The sequence below is a fragment of the Notothenia coriiceps genome, unplaced genomic scaffold (genome assembly GCF_000735185.1).
Source record: "Notothenia coriiceps isolate Sejong01 unplaced genomic scaffold, NC01 NC01_scaffold00037761, whole genome shotgun sequence".
Classification (NCBI taxonomy): Eukaryota; Metazoa; Chordata; class Actinopteri; order Perciformes; family Nototheniidae; genus Notothenia; species Notothenia coriiceps.
In genome coordinates this window covers 32539-49295 of record NW_011370462.1, presented here as the reverse complement: position 1 = coordinate 49295, position 16757 = coordinate 32539, and the positions used below count along the sequence as shown (strand labels likewise).

At 39.3% G+C, this 16757-nt stretch overlaps 3 protein-coding genes across 4 annotated transcripts; 1 reads left to right on the top strand and 2 right to left on the bottom strand.

The window, feature by feature from the left end:
• Positions 1-406: 406 nt before the first annotated feature.
• LOC104967805 (fatty acid-binding protein, liver-type) lies at positions 407-1155 on the bottom strand. Its single transcript, XM_010797336.1, has 4 exons — positions 1089-1155; positions 798-970; positions 563-655; positions 407-470 (listed from the first exon to the last, which is right to left on the bottom strand). Exons 1-4 carry the CDS (start codon positions 1153-1155, stop codon positions 420-422), a joined length of 384 nt encoding a protein of 127 aa, XP_010795638.1. The 3' UTR covers positions 407-419.
• A 2011-nt stretch (positions 1156-3166) lies between these two features.
• LOC104967804 (isotocin-neurophysin IT 1-like) lies at positions 3167-5353 on the bottom strand. Of its 2 annotated transcripts, none has more exons than XM_010797333.1 (4): positions 5261-5353; positions 5021-5142; positions 4365-4569; positions 3167-3518 (listed from the first exon to the last, which is right to left on the bottom strand). In XM_010797333.1, exons 2-4 carry the CDS (start codon positions 5138-5140, stop codon positions 3376-3378), a joined length of 468 nt encoding a protein of 155 aa, XP_010795635.1. In that variant the 5' UTR covers positions 5141-5142; positions 5261-5353; the 3' UTR covers positions 3167-3375. The 2 variants fall into 2 exon arrangements, with proteins under 2 accessions (XP_010795635.1, XP_010795636.1); XM_010797334.1 differs by having other exon boundaries at positions 5021-5145; positions 5261-5351.
• A 1562-nt stretch (positions 5354-6915) lies between these two features.
• znf366 (zinc finger protein 366) lies at positions 6916-15369 on the top strand. Its single transcript, XM_010797332.1, has 7 exons — positions 6916-7026; positions 9263-10291; positions 10376-10543; positions 11363-11513; positions 11649-11840; positions 13745-13919; positions 14005-15369. The coding sequence occupies exons 2-7, from the start codon at positions 9270-9272 to the stop codon at positions 14679-14681; spliced, it is 2385 nt and encodes a 794-aa protein (XP_010795634.1). The 5' UTR covers positions 6916-7026; positions 9263-9269; the 3' UTR covers positions 14682-15369.
• Positions 15370-16757: the final 1388 nt, after the last annotated feature.

Here is a 16757-nt window from a genome sequence, read left to right as displayed (position 1 = left end):
CCTGCACTTTGATCAGCTTCTACTGCATGGCATTGCCCAATCAATATTTATCTTGTGATCTTTTTAGCTTTCCACTTTAGTTTTTTGAATTGGCCCCATGACTGACAATTTCCTTTTTACTGCAAGTGTGAAACGCAAACATGAGCCAGGTGCAGAAGTGAACATTTGTCAGATGTCTTACAAACACAAAGGCATTACTGTAGGTTCTCTTAGCACATTAGTCTCAAAATGTAATTTGATTCAGTAAAACTAATTAAGCCGTCGAAGTGACATTTAGAAAGTTAGTTGTTGTTACCCTTTGGAAATTACTCATGACCTGCATCATCAAACTCAACATTTAGGGGAATTTGAGGTTAAATAAAGCAAGACAGCTGTGCCTTTTTTTTTTACAACATTTTATTAATCCAAAGTACAAACATTTACATGCGTTTAATCGTCCTTTTGTACACGATGCCGGCAACTGTCATAGTCTGGAGGAAGGGAGAAAACAAAGAGAAAGAGTCCCATTTAAAAACAAGGTTCATTGAATACTGATTCAATTGTGGCATCTTTGTCTACTCACATTGAGAATAGTGTTCGCATCCACCATTTCTGTGATAGACTCGATTCCCTTCAGGCAGACTTTCAGCTTTTTGCCTTCACGATGAACCACCGACTTTAAAAAAAAGCATCATGCAATAAGTTTCAATCCGAGATGCTTACACAAATCTTGACTAATGTGCCAGACAATGGTCAAGAGTTAATGACATTAATCTGCCATTATCTCATTGAACATGCATTTAGGTGTCCTGTCTTACCTTAACCTTCTCCCCAGTGACTGTCTCCAGCTCTGCCTCCTTCCCAATAGTGAAGGAATTGACAAGGACCTTGGAGCCCGTGGTGACTGTCACTTTAAAGTGGTCCCCATTCTCCTCAATCTCAGAGATGCTCTTGATGTCTTTGCCTTTCTGGATGAGTTCATCAGGGAGCCCTAAGAAAGAAAAGCAATAGTTTTATAAACACAACATTAACAATAACTTTATTTGCCCAGTTTCATAATCACAGTGTTAACGCCTTTAAAACGTTGTGAAAGAAAGTGGGGATCTCACCAATGGCCTTCATGAAAGGCTCAAAGTTCTCCTGAGACTCCAGCTGGTACCTTCCAGAGAAAGACATGGTGACAGACAGTGATGGTAAGAAGAAGCAGTAGTTTGTTGCCTACTTTATACTCTCAAACTGCAGCGTGCAATCATTAACCCCATGGAGTCAATATTAAAGGCAACTTGGCACTCCTAAAGATTCACCACCACAGGTAAGTACTGACAGAGAGATAGAGAAGTACATGGTGTAACTGAAACGAGGTCATCCTTAGTGCAGCCGAGAAGATAGTGAACTGTGTATGCAATGTTTTGAAGTCAAAATGACTGCGTAGTGAAATAATGTAATGATATAATTCTAAGTGACTCTAACATATGGCATGGATGGTACCCCTGATAACTGCTGACAGGACATAATGTTACTGTCAGGGTTCAGATTGATGCGTTCTTCTTCCATCCTCCACTTGTTGTTCCTTCTATATATAGAGGTATATAGACAACCTGCTCCATCACTATGAAGCATCCAGGAGTCTCAGGTCTTCTGGGTCGGGTCTGCTCTCTGTTCCAAGAATAACCACTAAACATGGAAAAGCAGCTTTTAGTTATTATGCCCCAACAATTTGGAACAAACTGCCAAAATCGTGCAAGACCGCTGAAACACTTCCTATTTTTAAATCCAGATTAAAAACGCACCTATTTGCCGCTGCTTTTAATTGAGCTGCCCATACTCACACTACAGTATGCCTTTTTAGTCATGTATTCTGTACCTGCTGTGTTTATTTATTACATTTATTTCATTACCTTTGCTTATTATGCCTGTTTTTAAATGCCTTTTTAATAATGTATTTATGCTGTATTTGTTCTTAAATGTCTTTTGCTTTTAATCTGTAAAGCACTTTGAATTGCCACGTGCTGAAAAGTGCAATATAAATAAAATTGCCTTGCCTTGCCTTGCCTTCTTTTTAACACTTTCTCTCAGTCTTTTCTCCCTTTTGTCTTTACAATCCTTTCATGTCTTCCCTTCTCTCCTTTGTTCTGCAAGACGATTTGCACAGTTTTTCCAGTCCTTTTTATTGCAAATCTATGAATCTTATAGAAAATATGTTATCCTAAATGTCATTGGTAAAATATACTAGTTAGTTTGCATGCATGCAATTAAAACATGCCAGGGAAAACGGTTCCCTTAACAGATCATGCCAAAAGAAAAATTATTAAACCTTCAAAAGATGACAATTAACATAACAGGCTCCTCAGTTTAGGCTAACAATAAATTAAAGTAACTTCTCAGCATAGTTTTCATGTAATAGTATTTCTGTTCTAATATAGATATGAAAAATGCAGAAAAAGTATCATATAATATAATATATATTTTCAGTTGTATTGATGGCTGGTATACAACCCGCCTGGGGTTCATAGTGGTGTCAACAGTGTGAACTGTACTCTACACATCATTACAAAGGTACTTTGGTACTCAGTAACGAGGTCACTATTCAAGATAAGATTCCTGAAATAAAAGATCTCTCACATAGCTGACAATTAATCAAAAATATCAATCATCTAATCATTTGTCATCAGTGTTTCAGAGGGAACTCTTCAATGTAATATTTTAAATGTGTTTGCCATTTAATGTGCATCAAAAAAGCAGCTTATGTTTAAAAAAAGCTGACAGAAATTGATGAAAGGTGACGAACATACGAGATGACTGTGTTGCAACAGTGATATGTCACTGGAGTTGGTACATGGTACACACAAACACACACACACACACACACACACACACACACACACACACACACACACACACACACACACACACACACACACACACACACACACACACACACACAGTCATGTGAGGATCCTGTGGATTCACACTTTAACAGGATTATGCAAAGCCGAAAATGTGAAAAGATAAAGAGGGCTGCAGGCTTCGAGCGTTTGGTGATAGTGGTGTTGCATTGCAGCCTGATAAGCTTTCTGCTGACTTGTTCTTTACTGAATGGAAAAAATGATGTTGAGTATTTCATACTATCCTTATCTGCAGCTAAGTTTTCCACATTCAGGTGCCTCTAAAATAAAGAGAAACAACGTTTTATACTTTCTCCAAACTTTATTTCAACATGCAAGTATCTGGATGACCACTGTCAGTTTTCATCCCTATTTTCATACATACAAATATAGTGACAAAGGCACTCTACAGATATGCTCCAGGGGAAAGAGCAAAATGACAAACAGAACTACAACGTTGAACTACAACAACAAGTCCCATTTCCTGTGAGGCTTGGGTGTCAGGAGCAGCTCATTGGTGAACTCGATGAGAAGTGTGACCGGCCAGATGCAGCAGCCTGAGGAAGAGGTCAGTGGGGTCGCTGCCTTCGAACTGGCTGCTTTGGTCGTCTCCTTCCTCCTCCATGAGGCACGATTGGTCTGTGGTGCAGCTCTCTGTGGCAGGGTTTGGAAATAAAGGAGTTATCACTGAGAACATGGTGGTCTGTTGTTGCAAATATACACTTATAATACTCTGTTATCAGGTTTTATGACCCGGGACCATAACCTTTTTCAGAACAAAAGGGCAGATGATTGTAAAAAAGTCACAATGATTAAGTTAGCCGACCTCAAATGCAACTACACTATGCTGCCAATTTAAACACATTTGCAGATGTGTTACAATGTACCTTAATAGCTCAAGTATGTAACACAATAGAAAAATACTAGAAAATCAATGGACAATATTCAGGTAATTCAATGTAATGCTACTTTGTACACCTTACTTATTCAATTTTTTAAATATGAACAGGGCTTTAAATACATTGTTACGCAATAAATCCCCACCTAAAACCATATGAAACAACTAGAATCAGCTCCGTTTGGTCAACTACACTAAGAAAACTGAAACGTTGACTTTAATTAAATGTATGATGTCAACAAATTTCACATAACTGTATTAAGTTATATTAAGTTGAACCATATATATTTTTTAAACCTAACATTATTAATTTAAACTAACGTAATAGAGTTATGTGAAATCTGCTGACACAATACATTTAATTAAAGTCAACGTCTTTTTTAGTGACCATTTAAATGCTGTAACATACTGTATTAATACAATATAAGAGATTCTCGGACCCACTTTGCATACTGTTACTTTTGATTAAATGTTTTTAATAAATATTGCTGATAATATTTTTTTCAGTTTAGCTTACATTTTGAAAGCAGGACTATGCTACTTTTACTCAAGTCAAGCATCTGATAGTTTCTGTCTGAACACACTCTACAGGACATCCTGACCTGCATCACAGCAGAGTCCTGAAGCAGCGCAGCGGCCCCCCTCAGATCCACAGGGTCTACCTCCCGCCTGGCAGGGGGTCAGCAGGTAGTTCTCCTCCACACAGTGAGCTGTCTCCGGGGACCCCAGCAGGCAGCCCAGGCCCTCCCCGCAGCAGATGCTGGGGCCGAAGCAGCGGCCCCTGTCTCCGGGGCCACAAGACATGCACTGGGGAAGGAAACACTATTATTATTGCCCTTATTTATCATGTATGTCAAATAAATGTATTACTGTGCAGAGCATATTTATCATGGGATTATGTGTCAAAGAATCTCTAAAGAGAAATTCAATGTGTTTGAGAAGCTCAGGTCTTTTATGTAAGATTAAAATAAAAACATTTATTTGAGATATGTTGACAAGTAGCCAAGTAGGATTCATTAAGTGTAATTTTCCTGAAGTAATTTTTTTCAAAATCATTGCATTACTGTCTGTCCTGGAAATGGGAAATTGGATCTCACGGTTAAAGGTTGAAACTAATTGTGAGGGGAGAAGGGGTTTTATTGTACAGATAACACCATTTTAAGTGTGACTTTCGGCTGTGTGAATAAAATGTACTTGACTTAAAAAGAAAAACTGCATCTTATAATCTAATGTTATTAAATCGGTAAAAACAGCTCACCTTTCGCTGCGGTGCGTCCATGATGGACCTCTTCCCACCGATAGGACAGTTGGAGATGTAACACGCCGAACATAGAGACAGGAGGAAGAGTAGGCACATCGACACTGCGGCTCCAGTCATTTCTGCTGAGAGAGACAAACATTAGGAAAAACAGGTTTATTCGGAAATAAACCAAACAAAAAGTCCACTGACCACAAATATAAGTTAGAAATCTACTAATCTAAATAAATAAAAGCATACTTATTTCTCAGTTTCTTGAGGAGGAGAAGATTTGAAGAGTTGGTTTCAGATGCTTCTGGATGCTTCTTCTGTTCTCGGTGCCCTCGGACATGTCTTATATACTTTCAGAGCTTTTTCTGAGAGTGACACAGAGACCTTACAGCCACTTAGAGATCCTTAATGAGCCCATTTTAGTTACTATCACCTCCGGAAATAAAGCTGACCACTGTGCAGGCCGGGTCAAAAGGGCCACGCAGCTCTGTGGCCACGTTTGCTTCTTGCTGTTGAGAGGGGCTCGTGGTGCGTGACCGTGCATGTTAGAGATGACAGGAGAGTCAGAGAGGTCAGGAAATGAGTAGGGAGATGGAATTATTAAAAGCATTAATGGACAAGAGAGTATAGTCCAACTTCTGATCTGCTTGTTTTAAAAAAAGGATTTATATGAAGGATTCTATTGTAATGGGTGTATTTTACAGGGCAGATGGGGTAAAGTGAAAAAAGCTGGTTTTCAAATGTCAGAAGAAGTTTTTCTTTGATCCTCGGACCTCGGCCTTCTGAGAGCGGCCATGTTTGCTAAAGGCTGACATTTTGGTTTGTTTGTTAACAGACACAATGATTAAATAAAAGACATACTGTACAAATATTCTTTTTTATTAAAAGAATCTTAATTTTTCACGGGAATTGACACACACATTGTCCAGGTCTGAGGTTAATTGTTCTCATGAGCTAATTAAGACGGCTAATGATTGGACACAACCCATAAAAGACAGTTTCACCGTTTCAATGATATGAGCTCAATTACTGCTGCTGCCTCCTTATCTGCTAACTGCCACCTCATCTCAATTAAAAAATAAATTGAAAAACTTGTCCTTGTTCTCCAACTTCTTTGCTAAAATGGGGATTGGGACTTTGAGTCGTTATTTAGATTCCACCCAAACTGATAGATGGCAAAACTTAACTAGTCACCAGGTGAAGACAATTTGTTGACAAGTTTGACAATGGCACACTCTTGCCTCCTAGTGGTTGTGTGATCACATTTAACCAATGCTTTCATGCTTCATTGTCTTTCATCGCAGGGGGTAGACAAAATATCAGACAAAAGAAACATAAAATAATAAATATAAAAAGAAGAAAGACAGAAACATTGAACATCCAATGTTTCACGGAGATAGTGTTGTTTACTGGGTGGCGTTATTGTACAAGTGTTTTCACTTTATAGCAAGGCCCTGTATGATATGCACCTAACTAACTATAAACTGTATGAGTTGGAATATAAAAGATTTAAAACATATTTAGCTGAAACACTTTAAGTGCTTATATTTTAAGATTGAATCCTTGGAGAGAAAGAGCTGGTTTACCCGGCTGAGATCCTCCTGCATGTCACTTCACAGCAGTTGAACATTCAAACTGCATTGGTTTTTTGTGCAACATCAAATCTCACCATTTCTCCAAAAGCTGAGCAAATCCCTGTTTCATATAGAAATGGAGATGTCTATCTAGTGTTTCCTTATTTTTCTGCAGGAAGGCACTAGGCTTGTTGACTTCCTCTCCCCTCCCTTCCTTCCTTCTCTCCGAAGGTACTCATCTGAAAAATGAGAACAAAGTGATTGTTCCTGTTCTCTTTCTTAAGTCACTTCAAATGCTATCCGTGGACGCGCGGCTCATTGTCAGGAGAGTTGCAGTGTGAGCAGGAGGCAGAGAAAAGCAGGTACAGGTACAACAGCAGCAGCTTCAGCAGTCGTTCAGCAGACAGCATCACAGAAAACACACTCTGCTACACTCAGCTGGTAAGTTACACACACACACAGACTTTTGCTGCAGCCTCACAAAAACACACACTTACTTACACTGGCTGGCATATGAGGAGGGGCTTCGGGTTTTAATGGATTGTTTGGAATGCATGGTGTGGCAAAGTATCGCCCGGGCTCTCTACACAGTGCACCTTCAGTGGTAGAGGTGAAGAGGATAAATGATTAAAGATCAAATCAAATCCAGGAGAGTGTTAGAAACTGACTGAAAGGGATCACTGAACATTTCAGCATACATCTGGAATGGTTGAAACATCTTTGTAAGAGGCACAATTATATTATTTTATTATATATTATTATTATAATACTGATTATGAATTTACATTGTGTCTCTGTATTTTCATAGTTTATTGATAAAGAGTGGATTGTTTTTAGAGTGTGTGTGCACTGATTGCATTGAAGCCTTTTAAGTAGGTTTATGCTGAAATGAAATGACTAACAGAATGTGAATTTGTTTGTAATCTCTGCATCTATTTTCATCTCAACATCTTCCAGAACTTTATCCTCTTAACTTGTTATCATCATTTTTTTTTACATGACATAAAGATGATTTAATCATAATATACTTTGAGTTAGTATTTGAAACTGGATGCATACTGAACATTACAAGAGTTGAAATAGTGGATTAATTGATCAGCCAATTGACAATAAACGTACTCTTTTAGTCATTTTATTTAAACCTTTTTTATAAACAGGTAGCCTCATTAAGATTGGGATCTCTTTTTTTAAAAGAGACCTTTCTAGAAAAAACAAACATATGCAGTTAAACCATAGACAGACCAATATATAAATAATAGACATATAATACATCTAAAGTTACAAACAAATAATTGAATTATTATTTCAAAAATACCTATTTCTTGAACTGTATTTTTGAAAACTGTATGTACAGTATGAGCATCATTTGGATTTATTCTGGCCAAACTCATCGACGAAAGAATCTTTACTTGCAGCTTTACATACAATGCCTATGATTATATAAAGAATACTTGCAACAACCAACATAAATAAAAAAATACAACGTGTAGCAGACAATAAAGTAGAACTAGCGGTCATGCTACAGTGTATTGATCTCAGCAGTTTCTCATTGATAAGCTCTAAGCTATTACAGTAATAGAATAGATACGTACAACATTGAACACACTTTATATGTCATGCAGAAGTAAGGCAGTTCCCCTCTGAGTATCATCTCCTTTTTACCCATAACAGTTATCTACACTACAGTATGCACAACAAAACTGCAGTCGAGATGTTTTGTATAGCTATATGACATCTAAACAGTTTTCAGTTATTTAATCGACTTCAGACTTTAGGCAGCTCACAGTGATACCGGTAAAATCAACATGTAGCGTTATCAGTGGAGGAGAAAAGAGGAAGTTCTTCGGGGTCATCAGTTTAAAAAAGATGAACAGAGCAGAGAGAAAAGATAAGGAGAAGCGAAAATTGTATGGGAGGTAAAGGTGAGCATATCACACATAACTTCCTACTTTCAGGAGAGGAGGAGATCTGTGAGAAAGAAAGAAGTGAAAGGTTTCAGGTCGAACACTGAAAGGCGTGGGTGTCAACACACAAAACTGTTTGTGTGCCCGTTAACATTTCTTGAACAGATACCTTCAGAGAAACAGTTTCATATCCTGAATAGCAACCAGACACAAAGAAGTCATACCTGTGTCAATTCTTTTTTTTAAACGACAATTCTTTTTTTAAGGCTAAAGCAAGATTTTATGTAAAAAGACATATTATGATATGAAATATGACATATATAAATACAAAATATCTGATAAAATTACTTTTTGACATCCAAAGAGGTCAAATCTTATATTTCACAAGAAAGCAAAGATGCAGTCCAAACATTGAAAAATACAAATGTGTGTACATAAATCAAAATTAAACCAACTACACTTATCTAGATTTGGAACAACAGGAATATAGATATGAAACAAATATCAAACTAGTTATATCTTCTAATTTTCCACAGTACAATTCTGCTTGCCTATTAATAAACAATCTAAAACTGTAATATATATAATATAAAATATAATGTATATTATATTAAAGGATACATGGGGCTATTTCACTGCAGAATACTTCTGTACTTTTACTAAAGCATCCTTTGAATACTGAACATGATATTGCCATATTTTTCTACTTGATCATTAATCTGAAGGCTTTGTCCTCACCATTATAACCACTTCTTTTACACCTTTTTCTTCAGGGAAAAGATGGAAACAGACCAGGGGATTTTCTCACCTGCAAGAAGTCCTTTTCTCAGAGATGAGCAAAGAGAAAGGTCTCAGCACAGTTTCTATCTAAGCCCACCTCGGCTCTACATGAAGCCCCCAAAACTCTCCCCTCCAAGATACCCCAGCATATCACCCAGCAGAGGCACCTACAGTGTGTTCAGCCCCCCTGCTTTCTTTCCCATGCTTGGCCCAAGTTTTGCCCAAAAGGAAGGATCCCAAAAACGCAAAAGAACTCCTTTCAAAATGGACGCCCGTGGAGCTGAATCTCCTGACAGAGGAGCAGAGGAGGCAGACGAAAGCAGCAGTAAGAAGGCGGTGCACTTGACCCACGTCCCCTTCTCCTTCCCACCTCGCCCCATTCCTTCCCCATCGCCTAAGCCCATCCCTGGAATGATCGAGCTAAACAAACTGCAGCTTCATCACAGGTCACCAGGTATGAGTCTACCTGTGCAGGTGAAGCAGGAGCCTCTCAGCCCTTCCCCTGTGTGGCCTTCCTCTCCTCTCCTCCTCCACCCTCCCTACTTCCCACCTCTCCACCACAGCCTCCTCCCATACCCCTTCTTCATGCCCAGCCCAGTCATGCACTTCCCCGCTGGTTCTTTCTATCCAAGAGAGAACCCCCACCCTGGTCATCGCGGCCGTGACGGACCTCCTCGCAGTGGGACGACCAGCGCTGAAAAGCTCGGTTTCAACGTCCATGTGGACGACAGTTATTATGTAGATGTGGGTGGAGACCAGAAGAGATGGAAGTGTCGTATGTGTGAAAAGTCCTACACCTCCAAGTACAACCTGGTCACACATATCCTGGGGCACAACGGCATCAAGCCGCATGGATGTCACCTGTGTGGGAAACTTTTTAAGCAGCTGAGTCACCTACACACACACCTGCTTACCCACCAGGGCATGAGGCCCCACAAGTGCCAGGTGTGCCACAAGGCCTTCACTCAGACCAGCCACCTGAAGAGACACATGATGCAACACAGTGACGTCAAGCCATACAGGTAGTTGTTCAGTTGCTTGTGCTTTTATTTTTAACTATTGTCTTTTTTATTGGCATCCTTCATACATTTTATCCTTACCTCTAGCTGCAATGTGTGCGGCAGAGGTTTTGCGTACCCTAGTGAGCTTCGCGCCCATGAGCTGAAACATGAGAAAGGACAGGAGAACGTTTGTGTGGAGTGTGGTCTGGATTTCCCCACACTGGCCCAGCTGAAGAGGCACCTGACCGTTCATCGCGGTCCCACCCTGTACAGGTGAGAACAAAACCTGTTATTTGCATTGCCTTAATATGTCAATGACTGAATTGCTAAAGCAATAGTTGGAAATACCCACTCTAATGTTATTGCTGAGAGTCAGATGGTGTCTGAATTTGAAGTTAGCTCAGCTTAGTATATAGATATAAAAACAGGACGACAAGTAGTCTAGCTGTCTCCAAAGCTAACAAAATCTGACATGAAACCCCGTGTGGCAGTGTTGATGTATTTGTGTAGGCTAAACTGGAAGTTATTATTGCACTGGTTAGATTGACAAAACTTCTTCCATTGGAATTTGGATAATTGCAAAAAATTGGACACCGACACCTTTTGTTAATTTCCAAAAAATGAAAAACATTATTTTTTTAAGTGTGAATGCTTTGCTAGAATTAGAAAAAAACATTATGCTATGAATAAACTACAACAGGGTCACATGAGGTTCAAAGTCAGTACTACTAAAAAGATAATTGGTTTCTCAGCGTATTTTTTCCCTCAACAATCTCTGTAGTCTAATTTAGCGCCTTGTAATTAACATCAATTTTTTGGACACTAAGACACTTCAAACATATGTTATCGGTGAAATAAAGAGTTGCTGCTAAGTTTCAGATTTGGTTACATTTGGCTTACAGTTTCCCCTTGTTTTCAGTCTTTGGGCAAAGATAAGCTAACAGTTTGCTAAATGTAGCTTCATATCAATCTTCTTGTTGAATTCTCGGTAAGAAAGCAGCAAATACATTTATCTAAATATTGAACTACTGCTTTACCATCATAGTTCTCTATTTGGGTCAATAAAGAAGTACATGCTTGTTGTTCCTGCAGGTGTGCTGAGTGCCAGAAGACTTTCCAGTACCCGAGCCAACTTCAGAACCACATGATGAAACACAAAGACATCCGACCGTATATCTGCAGCGAGTGTGGGATGGAGTTCATCCAGTCACACCACCTGAAACAGCACACTCTCACCCACAAAGTAGGTTTAATTAGGAAGAACAAAAGAAAAGACAAAGGATTTTACATTTTTTGACAGGTTGGATATATTTTGGGCATCATCGTTTTGAAGGAGAAATTTTTCACACCACATATTTCACATGTTCCTGTTCTATAGGGGGTGAAGGAGCACAAGTGCCGCATCTGTGGTCGGGAGTTCACCCTGTTGGCAAACATGAAGCGCCACGTCCTCATCCACACCAACATTCGGGCATACCAGTGCCAAATGTGCTTCAAAAGTTTTGTCCAAAAACAGACCCTCAAGGCTCACATGATCGTCCACTCGGACATCAAGCCCTATAAATGCAAGGTTGGTCGTAACTAACTCATCAGATGAGATCTTTGCGTTGTGTTTTGGCCTTTCACTTCCTCTTTTTTTTACAGCCAATTCTGCTTTCGCTCAATCAGGAAAGGAATAGTTACTTGGATCACACACAGTTAGCTTAGCTTGGCTTAGCTTAGCATTGAGACTGGAAACAGGAGGTATAACAGCTAGCTTAGAATTGTCCAAAGGTAACAAAATAATCTTACCAGCCCTTTTTGAGATCACTAAATAAGATTTTCTTACATGTATTGATTCTTTAAAAAAAAATATCAGTAAAAATCATACATTGTGGTTTTACATCCGGCAGACTCTGGTACCTTTAAGACACAGCCAGGCTAGCTGTTTCCTCCTGTTTCCAGTCTTTGTGCTAAACTAAGCTACAAGCAGCTGTTGACTTTAGCATCATATTTAATAGGACACACAGACTGTGTAAAACAAGTAGACGTAGTTTTCCTGATGTCAACAATTTGTTTTGTGGACTGCCTTTTTTAAGTTCTTGGAGTTTGGCGTAGGCTACTGGTCGTCGCCATCTTTGGTTTTTACGACCAGAAAGATCCAAGAGTGTGGAGCTAAATACAACCGCTGAATGAGAAATGTTTAGGGAACCAAAAAGGTTACGTTTGACTTTTCCTAATTGAAAATAATATTTTAAAGGGTTATTGTTAAACTATTCCTTCAGTATTTACTCCTTTTTGGTTAAAGACATTAATCACTTTTTGTTAACTAAATCAACCAATAATCCTTGCCCTTTTATATTTAGTGGTAGCTGCTATTAAAGTTTTTTTTTACTGTGGAGAGGCAGTTTTGACCTTGGTGTTTGGTGCGAGGACTGAGACGATGACCAGATAGCTGAGAGGCTTTTGGCAGTAGGAGCCTCTTCGTCCATAGGAAGGATATCGCCGCACAAACTGCCTCTCTAACAATGGTCCCCCAGCCTCCCCGGAGAACAAGGCCCTCAAATAGATTTCATCTCGCTTTCTCTGCTGCTGGAGGGAGCTTCCTGTTTTCTCACGGTCCTCTTGGACAGTTTACAGTCCCTCTCTCCTCCTGAAGGAAAGGACCACCCTAATAAAAAAGAATGCAGAGGAAGGACAGCACAGGAGTTGCCCTTCCCTGTTCTCCTCCTGGCCCTGTCTCGATGTTGCTTCCTCTCTCTTTCTGTTTTTTCTTGTCTGAGTGTGTATGTGTCAGGGAGTGAGAGAGAGGGGGGTAGACAAAGAGAGAAGGAGGAAAACAAGGATAGGAGGAAGGTGAAAGGGTGTGTGTCTATGTATATCTGAATGCATACACATTCATTCATGATTACGTGTTGCTCTACAACTCCGCCGTCTGCGATAATTAGTCATCTAACAAAGGAGATTTGGCAGAAAGAAAAATAATAGTTGGTTTGCCTATTGTTTTTGTATCCTTGAATAGTGTTTACAACAGCCAATCGGGGAAAGTAATCAAGTTATTTGCATGCATGCTATTTTAAGCTGCATGTTTTTCACTTGTTTGTAACCTCATCTTTAGTTCTACAATATTTACGAGGGAAAATTGTAGTGTTTACCCACTCAACTTCATTTATCTGCCAGCCAGAGTTAAATAGTTACTGGTAGAGAAATAAAAACATATAATCAACCTCAATACAGTTTGATGATTTCTTCTTGACTAAACTGCTAACATTATTTAAAGTAGTTGAAAGGAAGAAAAAGTTTGACATTCTAGAAATTGTGTCAATTATGTTTCTGGACGGGGTTTAGATGAAAAGACTCTATTCATACATATGGATTAGGTGAAGCTTCTTTTTTTTAGAACTGTAAGTGAGTCAGCCGTGTGAAATGTATAGATTTCTTACTCGTGGCAACTTACAGTACCTGGCTCTGTGCTTCTCTCTCTTTGTCTTTCAGCTTTGTGGAAAGGAGTTCAACAGGATGCACAACCTAATGGGCCACATGCATCTCCACTCAGACAGCAAACCCTTCAAATGCCTTTACTGCCCGAGCAAGTTCACGCTTAAGGGAAACCTCACTAGACACATGAAGGTCAAACACGGCGTCATGGACAGAGGGCTAGACGAAAGATGTAAGCATGCACATACTGTAGATGTTACATACATGTTTTGTTGCCAAAGTTGTTTGATGTAATGACTTACATTCTCTGACTTCAGTGTTTCGGCAAAGAGGGCGATTCTGCGTGTCCACTCCCATGGGCCTCCTCACTCGCTTCAGCCAAGAGGAGCCGTTTGATCTTTCCCAGAAACCCCCAGGCCTCCCCAGCCTCCACCTCTCCCAATCTGATGGCGAGAGCGTGCCTGGGAGCTCGTGTCAGGAGGAAGATGAGGAGAGTTTGTACAGAAGGAGCCAGTACAGTCCTGATGTGGACAGACATGAGCAGGCAGGCAGCGAGCGGTACATCCCTGAGCTGGAGGAGAGAGGGCAGGGATCTCCAGCTCAACTGAGGCCAGGGGAGAAGCATGAAGAAACGTATCAGCAGAGTTCAGATGGACAGACATATGAGAAGGATTCAGCAACAGAAGAAGGGGAGCAGGTGCAGCTTTTACAGTCAGAGGAGACGTCTGAGATGGCCTATGAGTCTGATGTAAGTGACCAGGAGTACCACAACGAGACAGGCTGCACACAGTTGTATGACTATGACTCTGACTCAGAAATAGAGAACGATCTAGATAGCTCTGCAGAGCTAGATGAGGCAGAGCAAGGTAAACAGCAGAATGCCATCTCAGCAGCAGAGAGCAAGTCGCAGGCAGGTGAAATAGTGCATCGCTTGCGCAAAAGAATGTTCATGGAAGTTTCGGGTCCACGAGAGGAAGAAGAAAACAATGTATGAGGAATATGAGCTGAAGAATGGTGATGCTTTTTAGGGAAGGTTGATGTTATTTTGATCAGAAGTTAGAAGAAAAGTGTGTACAGAAAATCTGTGAATGAAATTGATTATAAAGATGTCTAGCTTAGCACCAAAAAAGGAAAGAAGAACATATCATGTGAATTAACTGAACAAAACATAACAATGAAGAAACTGAAGCTGTGAAGCATAACATGTACAGAACATGCCGCATAGACAGACAGAAGGTTGATGTGCATTTATGATTGAATATTATGTTATGGGAATGGCGGTTTTTTGTTTTTGTCTTTATCATTAAGATATTGACTCAAGTATGCAATTTTGCATTTTTTTTTTAACTTTGATTCTCTTTTAAGTGTGTCAATCGATTATCTTAAATAAAAAAAATGTGTCATTGCTGAAACCATATTTTGAAATGATTTCATTATTTTTGTCTCTTTGTTTGTAAGATATATGTTTTTATGGATTTAGATACGACTAAGTTTGAGTTTCTTGGATATTTGAGTATCTTTATGAAATAAACTGTGATTTATTTTGCTGTTTAATGTCTAATGTTTAGATTATTTGATATCGGGTTGTCTCTCTTAGTTCTGTCTTGTGGGTGTAGCTTTGTTTTTATGGCAGTGTATTTCTGTTCACCTGAATGTGACTCTTTGAAATAAATGTAAAAATAAAAGCTTGAATACACAAACCTTTGAAATTATCCTGATGTTTGTGTTTGCAGACACTTTATAAACACCTCTATAAGGGTTTTAAAGAATATAAGCACCCAAATCCCAATTCTCTCCATCTGGCACGTACTTCAGCAAGCCAGAGATGATTGCTGTGTGTTTCAAAAAGCTTGCCTTTCTCCTCCTGCTTCTCTTTCAAAGCAAAGGAAGGGGAAGAGAAAACACCTCTCCCCTTCTCTCTTTTAGGTTTTGATCAAACAGCAGAGACGGACACAGCGGGTGTCCCAGACAAAGGCTTCATATGTCTGTATGACTGAGAATAAAGCATTGTTTCCACTCATTGCAGGAGCCTCACAAAAAATAAGAAATACTCTTGGAAAAAAAAGGTTTTAGTAGGACATTAACATTCAGTGCATTCTGTGGGATATCTTACATTTATCTCATATATTATAAAGTTGTTTAGTAAAGGGTTATTTAAAATATAATTTACTGGGTTTCAATGTAACATTAAGCCGACTTAGATGTAGTCACACATTGTACCTCACTCTGAGGTGCCAGTTCAGGTAAACACCAAGTCATTTCTTGTCAGATGAAATGCAGAACAGCAGCTTCTCTATTTCTACCAGTGACGACCACCATGTCCAAACGGGTGAAACTGCAAACAGTTTGAGGAAGTTCTCACATCCTCCTCTCCTTTCCTTTCCTCACCTACACGTTTCAATCCCTACAACGGAGAGAGGATTTACTGTTTGTCTCTTAGATACAGCTTCTTTCAGCAGCATCATACTGAGTAATCTCTGAGGAACAACATTTATGGCTGACCACACTTCAGAGACTTCATGAAAGATGATGTTTCATATGGTAACTCTATCCTTCATGTGAGTTTAATGAACTGAAACTTGAGCGATCATGAGAATGAAAAGATTACCCAGAACAGGTCGATAGTGATGTGATGGGAAAATGAGTAGTGTGGTATGAGACGGTTCATTGTTCTGCTTTGGAAACACACTAAAAGCAAAATACCCTCAACGTATATGAATATAATGTTATCTAGTACTTTCCTACAGCAGATAACTCGGATGTTCAGGCCGCACATTTCAGAGTTTAGTTGAGTAGAAGTACATTATGTATAAAAGTCTTATCAGTAAACATATGAATTCATTAAATGTAAATATTAATACATTTGATTATTACATTGCTATTCAAAATGCATCAATTGCTAAGCAGTTGGCTGAGGTTGAGTTAGTCTTGAAGTTTTTTAAATACTTTGGTATTTTAACCCCAGTGAAACTCAGTCCAGGGACCGGGACACAGGATAAACCTGAGAGGTCATGAGAGGACTAATGAAAAAAGGACCCTTACCGTTGCCTTTTTGGTGGAATATTGAATG

What these genes read in the sequence shown, in the direction of transcription:
- LOC104967805 (XM_010797336.1), bottom strand. Translation starts at nt 1,155, where the DNA reads ATGTCTTTCTCTGGAAGGTACCAGCTGGAGTCTCAGGAGAACTTTGAG. An exon ending in GCCTTTCATGAAGGCCATTG is followed by an intron (nt 971 to 1,088) that starts GTGAGATCCCCA and finishes TTTCTTTCTTAG; the next exon opens with GGCTCCCTGATGAACTCATC. An exon ending in TCACTGGGGAGAAGGTTAAG is followed by an intron (nt 656 to 797) that starts GTAAGACAGGAC and finishes TTTTTTTTAAAG; the next exon opens with TCGGTGGTTCATCGTGAAGG.
- LOC104967804 (XM_010797333.1), bottom strand. Translation starts at nt 5,140, where the DNA reads ATGACTGGAGCCGCAGTGTCGATGTGCCTACTCTTCCTCCTGTCTCTA. An exon ending in TGGACGCACCGCAGCGAAAG is followed by an intron (nt 4,570 to 5,020) that starts GTGAGCTGTTTT and finishes TTCCTTCCCCAG; the next exon opens with TGCATGTCTTGTGGCCCCGG. An exon ending in AGGACTCTGCTGTGATGCAG is followed by an intron (nt 3,519 to 4,364) that starts GTCAGGATGTCC and finishes ACCCTGCCACAG; the next exon opens with AGAGCTGCACCACAGACCAA.
- znf366 (XM_010797332.1), top strand. Translation starts at nt 9,270, where the DNA reads ATGGAAACAGACCAGGGGATTTTCTCACCTGCAAGAAGTCCTTTTCTC. An exon ending in TCAAGCCCTATAAATGCAAG is followed by an intron (nt 11,841 to 13,744) that starts GTTGGTCGTAAC and finishes TTTGTCTTTCAG; the next exon opens with CTTTGTGGAAAGGAGTTCAA. An exon ending in CAGAGGGCTAGACGAAAGAT is followed by an intron (nt 13,920 to 14,004) that starts GTAAGCATGCAC and finishes CTCTGACTTCAG; the next exon opens with TGTTTCGGCAAAGAGGGCGA.